This window comes from Cnephaeus nilssonii (assembly GCF_951640355.1).
Source record: "Cnephaeus nilssonii genome assembly, chromosome: 6".
NCBI lineage: Eukaryota > Metazoa > Chordata > Mammalia > Chiroptera > Vespertilionidae > Cnephaeus > Cnephaeus nilssonii.
Window position 1 is genome coordinate 98593239 of NC_137077.1, and position 6906 is coordinate 98600144.

Below are 6906 nucleotides of genomic sequence, written 5' to 3' on the forward strand. Positions count from 1 at the left end.
AATGACCTTGAAATTGTGATTCTATAGCCATGGAATATAAATCAGAGGACACTGACTTGTTCCTTCTAAAAATTTTTGATGGGATTTGAACACAATGGCAACCTTTCTATTTGAGGTTCTCATTTGGCTTACATTTATCACTATCCTTGCTTTTAAAAACTATCTTGTTTAGCCCAACATTCTGAAAGTAAAATTAGTTTTTCCTCATTTATATATTTAGTATCCTCTGAGACCACTTAGAATGTGACAAAAACCTGGTTTTTCATCAGCCCATTAACCTATTTATAAGCATCAAATATTTTTAAAGAAAAATTCTGCCAGTCCGTAGTGTTGCTAAGTTATCGGAAACAAGATTAAAATATGTATGTAAAATCTCAAGTGAAAGCCATTTAACTAATATTTAAAACCTCTGCAATTATTAGTTTATTAGTATCATCCAGGACTCAGATGTTCAGTATTCCTCCTGAAATTACATAAACAAATGCAAATGAAAATATCCAAGTCGAAATTATATAACAAAACAGCACTCCATCACAAAAGCGTGTAAAATTACAAGAACGCTATTTTAAAACACTGGCACCATAAGAGAATGTCAAAAACCACAAAACTGCCAAATTGTTTCCTAAACAGCTAAGCGGATAAACATGACCCTAACGAGTTTTGAGTCTTATAAAAATCAAATTCAAAAAAATTGGACAATCCAATCTGTGATACAAAGTTTATTTCCCTCATGTCTATTTGATTTTATAAAGGGGCAAACTATAATTTGGAAAATATACTCGATCTTAAATGTGGTATACAATTTTAAAAGTTGGCCCAATTAATTAAAAATACCTTTAATGGAGTCTCAAGTTTCCTAAGCATCCATATTTAGATAAATAAAAGACATTTACAGTCAGCACTTTTTTTTTTCTTCAGAGCCTTTGCCAGGACTAATGTCAACAAAAAACTTCATACCGCAGTCTTGTATTTTAAGCTCACGCTTTTGGGGATACATTCTCAGGCCTTCTTTAATGTGGGAACTGCAAACATAACTGCCATTACATGGTAATGGAAGTTAAAAAAAATGTCCAAGTCCTCATGTAAAGATTAGAACATACTTTTCTATTAGTCCTTCAAGGACAGACTTTCAAATGTTTTGATTCTAATAATCCCATGCCGTGAGTAGAGCAGTTACTTTTCACTTTGTAAATGTAACTGAGCTATGTGAAAATTATCAACTGACCAAGACTTTGAGTTTGTTATGGATGAAAACTGTCTCAATTCAATTCTCATTACCCTCACCACAATTATGCAGGGTGTGTAGACAAAAGCTTTTTATCAGCTAACTATATGAAAAGATAAACACTGTAATTATATGATCCAAAATGGGCAAAAGCAAGACTAGCTTCCCCTCAAGAAGAAAAATGTCAGACCTATGAAAAGGACAACAATACTAATAAAAAAAATTGTATTTACTTAGAAGCATTCAGAATGTCAACAAAACAGCTGCAACTTTTTTTTGCAATTACAGAGTGGTATTCAGTTAACAGAACAACAATTATTTTGTATAAGCTGCATCAGAGACAACTGAAGATGAAAAAACTACCATCCCCATATATAACTAATTTGTGCTGTGCACCAACAAGAACCTGCTTTAAATTTCCATGCCAATTTACAACCCCCATACTGTACCAGGCAAGGTTAGTGGCTATTGAAAATACCACCAGGACAGGGCTATCTAAAGACACATTCGGTAGTGTGTTAACTATACAAAAAAAGACACTGTACAGTTTAAAAACAAATCTTACACAGCCTTACATTTCAATTTTTTTTCTTTAAAAGGAGTGAGTTGTGTACAGGGGGGTTAAATGCTTTATAGACAAGAAAAAAAACTGCGCTAGAATCAACTTATTCATCATCATCATCATCTTCTTCATCATCTTCTTCTTCATCTTCCTCCTCCTCTTCCTCCTCATCATCTTCCTCGTCTTCTTCCTCTTCCTTCTTTTTCTTGCTTTTTTCAGCCTTGACAACTCCCTTTTTGGCAGCATCAGGCTTTCCTTTAGCTCGGTAGGCAGCAATATCCTTCCAAGATAAGAGCAGGAGGAATTGGTAGGAAAGACAATACAGTTTAAGGACAGAAATAAAAGCATTAAGGGAAAACCTGATTAAAAAAAAACACCCAAGATCCCACTTATGCTAAAATACCACACATCTGAAGGCTCACTCTACCTACACAAACAACCAAGACTTTAAAAAATGCATATAAAAATGAGATGATTATAATTCATGGTCTAATATTTGCCATGTTATGCCTCACTGAAGTGAAATCATGCACATACTAACATTCCTTTATTGAAACTAGAATGTAGACTTTGATTAAAGGGTAGACACTGCCACCTTCTGAATGCAAAAAAGCATTCTACGGGTTTATATTGTCAGACCTAATCCATACATAGTAAGAAATTTTGTCTTAAAAAATAAAGGTAATTTATCAAGGAAGCATGCAATTAAGATTAAGAAACATCTAGAAAAGAATACTTTCCCTCCAGAATAATAAGATAAAATTTAACTTTAATATTTCAATTCAAAGTACAGGGGCTATAGACTTTCCTTCATATCAATTTATTACACAGACATTAACTTTTTAACTTAAAATTGAGTATTTTGAGGTTATCTAAGGCAGAGAATATAAATGTTTCAGGGCATGTTTATGAAGAAGACAATCTATATTATTTTTGTTCAGCCTACTTTTATATTGTGTACCTAGACCATTTAAAATAACTAAACATCTGACTCAAGGTAACTACCAAAACTTCAATATATTTGGAGATATTGGGGAATAACAAACCCAGCTTAAATGCACGGCCTTTGCCCAATGCAAATAATATAAAGTAAAAACAAACAAACAAAAAACCCCAACACATTTCCAGTATAATTTCATATTCTACTAATTTAAAAGATGGAAAAGGACTTAGGATCATATCCAGTGAATATACTAAACATGCTGTTATACTAACAAAAAACCGCATTATACCTCAAACTTTTAGAAACCCCTAAGAAATTAAGGTGGGGTACCAAGATTACCTAATTGCACCAAGCAAATCTATACTCCTTACCTTTTCATATTTCTCCTTCAGCTTAGCAGCCTTCTTTTCATAAGGCTGCTTGTCATCTGCAGCAGTGTTATTCCACATCTCTCCCAGCTTCTTTGCAACGTCACCAATGGAGAGGCCAGGATGCTCTCCTTTGATTTTTGGGCGATACTCAGAACAAAACAAGAAAAAGGCCGAACTGCAAAGAGAAATTTCATTTTAGAAGTTTACTATCAAATGTGTAGTGTACTGCCATATAAAAAACTGCTTCTAATTTTTAGCATGCATTGGCTAGGGTACAAATATAATATGCTAATTATCCTTCATAACCAAAGCTTGATTTACAATTTTTTAACACGACACTACCAGTTGAACAGACACTATTAACATTAATGTTAGAGCTCCAAAAAGACATTCTACAAATTAAGTATTTCAGATATTTCTCAAGAAAAGACTCAAAATGACACTTACAAAATATACTGGGGGAAGAAAGCAAATACCAAGTTCAAACGCTCTGGCCAAACTTCCATCCCACAGGAATTTTACTTACAACACTTCAATATACCAATGTGAGCCACGATTAGCTAAGCAACTTCGCTTATACACTCCAAACTCACAAGGTGGCTTGCTGAATTTGTGATATTACTGCAAAACACTTCTAGAAAGAAAAATGGCAAGATACTTACGGAGGCCTCTTGGGTGCATTGGGATCCTTGAATTTCTTTTTTGTTTCCCCTTTAGGAGGAATATAAGTTTTCATTTCTCTCTCATAACGAGCCTTGTCCGCCTTTGCCATGTCTTCAAATTTCCCTTTCTCCTTAGCAGACATGGTCTATAAAAGAATTATCGGTAAACTTTCAGTTGATAACATTTTAATAAATTATCCTCAGAAGTATTAAAATGAATAAAACCAGTGAGTGTCCTTTGTTATTACCTGTCCTAACATTACCCCTCAGTATGCAAATGGACAGAGACCCCCCTCCTTTTTGTGTGTTTTAGGCGCTCTTACCTTCCACCTCTCTGAGCACTTCTTAGAAAACTCTGAGAAGTTGACTGAAGCATCTGGGTGCTTCTTCTTGTGTTCCTCCCGGCAGGTTTGCACAAAGAAAGCATACGATGACATTTTGCCTCTCGGCTTCTTAGGATCGCCTTTGCCCATGTTTAATTACTTTCCTTAAAAAAGAGAAGAATGCTTGACGTTAGGAATGAAACGGACATTTCGGAGCACCTGAACTCCTTGGAGTGTGCATGAAAACCAAGGGGCTGGTCAGTGAGCACAGGACTGACATCGGCCTCCCGTCACACCAAACCAAGAAGCGGCAGTGACAGGCCACTCCTGGGAGAGGCAATGCCACGCACAAAACGGTCCTCTGGTGTGTGATCTCCGAAAGTGGAGACACGACGGTCTACTCCCAGGATTTGTTACTCATTTGTTCGGAATGGATACCTCAACGGTCATTTAATTTTTTTTTTAATGTATAAAATCATTTTAAAAAAATCAACAAGATGTCAGAACACTAACGTGTGGATGTGGGGACTTGAGCGCCCGAAGGAGTAAGCAGGTAGGAACCTAAGCGAGCAGAAAGCAGGCCCTCGCAGCAGCGGGCCCGCTCACTGAAGTTTCGGGATTCCGGGGAAACTTTGCGGGAGGAGGGCGGGCGGGAGGGAGCCGCCACGCCGGGTCCGGGCTGGGGCGGCGGCGGCACCGCACCGCGAGGCCGCTCGCTTCCCATCCGCCGGGCCCGGGACGCCTCTCGGTTCTGACCTAACACGTCCGGCCTGAAGTTTCCGAGTAAACACGGACGAGGGACAAAAGCCACTCCCGCTCCGCCTGCCCCCCGCCCCCACAGGAGTGTGTTTTGTCCGTCAAAGTTGAGGCGCCACGCGAAGCGGACTCCCCGCGCCGGGGCTCCACACACCTTCCCGCCATTTGCCCCCAGGAGTCCGGGGGCGGCGGCGCAGGCCCGGGCCCGCCACGTGCGCCCGCCGCCCCCATTTTGTCGGGCTCGCGAGGGAGCAGCCCCGCTCGAAATGGGGGCTGGCTCCGCCCGCGGCCGCCGGCCCGGCGCGCACGGAATGGCCGCTGCGCGTCTTCCCCGCCTGCGCCGCCGCGAGGGCGAGCGCGAACATGGCTCCTTCCCTTTGTGTGTGTGTGTGTGTGTGTGTGTGTGAGAGAGTGAGTGTGTGTGAGTGCGAGCGCGGGCGGGCGGGCGGGGTGGCGGCGCGCTCCGGCGCACGCTCGGCCATTGCGGCCGGGGGGAGGGGCGGGGGGCGCGCGCCGGACCCTCCCTCCCCTCCCCCCCCCCCCCCCCCCCGCTCCGCGCCGCGCCCGTCTCCCTCCGCGGCCCGCGCGCCGCCACCCCCGCACGGCGGACACGGGGCCGGGAGCGGAGAGAGGAAAAAAAGTTGCCTCGGAACTGCGCGCCCCGCTCCCCCGCCCGCCCGCCGCCTTGTTTTCTCCCCGCCGGCAGCGCCGGGCGAGTCAGCCATGTTCCAGCGGGCGCAGGGCGCCGCTCCCCCCGCCGCGCCGCCGCCCGGGCGCAGGCCGCCGGGCCCACCGCGCTGCCCGTCCGCGCCCGGCTCTGCGGCGGCCGATGCAGCCCAGGGAGGCACCGCCGCCTGCCTTCCCGCTGCGGCCCCGCCGACCCCGGCGCACGGCGGCCGCCCGAACGCTCGGCTCGGGGGCTGAAAACACGTTAAAAATGTTTTCAATAAAAATATCTATTTTGCGCCCGTCAGCGCGGGCGCCGGCGGCGGGCGGCACGGGCGCGGGGCTACGGCGCTCGGCTGCCGGGGTCCGGCGCGGGGCAGGGCTCGGCGCCCCGGGCTCGCTCCGTGCGCAGTTCCCCCCCGTCCCCCCTCATCCGCCTTTGTGTGGATCCCGACCCACCGCTCCCGGCCGCCGGATCCCGCCGCCGCGCGAGTCGGGCGCTGCCGGAGGCGCCCTTCCCGCCGCAGCGCTGCCCGGACTCACCCTCAGCGAGCACACAGTCACCCAGTGCCCGGCCGGCTCGCACTTGCCCCGGCGCTGTCTCTATGGAGCTCAATGTACTGCAATGGCTGTGAGAGCGGGAGCCAGACGCAGCCTCCTCACTCTCTCCGCTCTGTAACATTACTCTCCAGCCAGAGCGCCTCCTATTGGCTACCGCCAACTCACGGGGCCCGATCATTGGTCCGCTCCCTCCCATTGTCCTGACCAGAGCCCGTCGGCTATTGGCTGTCTCCGGGGACACGTCATCAAGGATTGAAACAGCGCGCAAATCTGAATGTGTGTGGATGCCGGGCAAGGAGGCTGAGGCGGGAGAGGCAGAGGCAGAGGCAGCTGCTGCTACGGGAAAGCGAGCTCTATGGTGTGTGTGCCTGTGTCTAACCCGAGCCGGCTCCTCGCCGGAGCGGCCGCCGGAGCGGCCCCGGCCTGACTTCTCCACGGGAGTCTCCAACTCTTCAGGCAAAACAGACACCCACAGGCCTCCCCCCCCCTCCCTACCCCAAACTCACTTGCAAAGCCACGGAGATAAGATACCCCAGAAATTTAGAAGATCCCCAAAAGTGAGGGCGACAGTTTGAGGTCGCCTCCCCTGAAAACTGGGGCTCCTGCCAGTGCAGAGGGGCGAAGGCAGCGAGATTGAGACCCCCTCAACAGCACGTGGCTGCATTACACTAGATCTCTGCAAAGGCAAGGCTTTTCCTGTAAGCAAGTGACATGATCCGGTCGGCCGGTTTTAAAATGCCCCTTTTTCTGGGCTCGTAAACCGTAACGTCAGGCTTGCTGAGCAGCTGAAATCTGGACTCACAGCATAGGCATTTGGTTTCACCTTTTTTTGTTGGT

General features: G+C 46.6%; 1 protein-coding gene across 1 annotated transcript; it reads right to left on the minus strand.

The window, feature by feature from the left end:
- Nucleotides 1-399: 399 nt before the first annotated feature.
- HMGB1 (high mobility group box 1) lies at nucleotides 400-6191 on the minus strand. Its single transcript, XM_079775204.1, has 5 exons — nucleotides 6052-6191; nucleotides 4087-4250; nucleotides 3764-3909; nucleotides 3102-3276; nucleotides 400-2067 (listed from the first exon to the last, which is right to left on the minus strand). The coding sequence occupies exons 2-5, from the start codon at nucleotides 4234-4236 to the stop codon at nucleotides 1891-1893; spliced, it is 648 nt and encodes a 215-aa protein (XP_079631330.1). The 5' UTR covers nucleotides 4237-4250; nucleotides 6052-6191; the 3' UTR covers nucleotides 400-1890.
- Between the last annotated feature and the right edge of the window lie 715 nt (nucleotides 6192-6906).

Bases quoted from the DNA above. Each gene is read 5' to 3' on its own strand.
- HMGB1 (XM_079775204.1), bottom strand. From the start codon at position 4,236: ATGGGCAAAGGCGATCCTAAGAAGCCGAGAGGCAAAATGTCATCGTAT. The intron at 3,277-3,763 runs GTAAGTATCTTG...TTCTCTTTGCAG, and splicing joins AATGCACCCAAGAGGCCTCC to TTCGGCCTTTTTCTTGTTTT. The intron at 2,068-3,101 runs GTAAGGAGTATA...TTATCTTGGAAG, and splicing joins TGAAGGAGAAATATGAAAAG to GATATTGCTGCCTACCGAGC.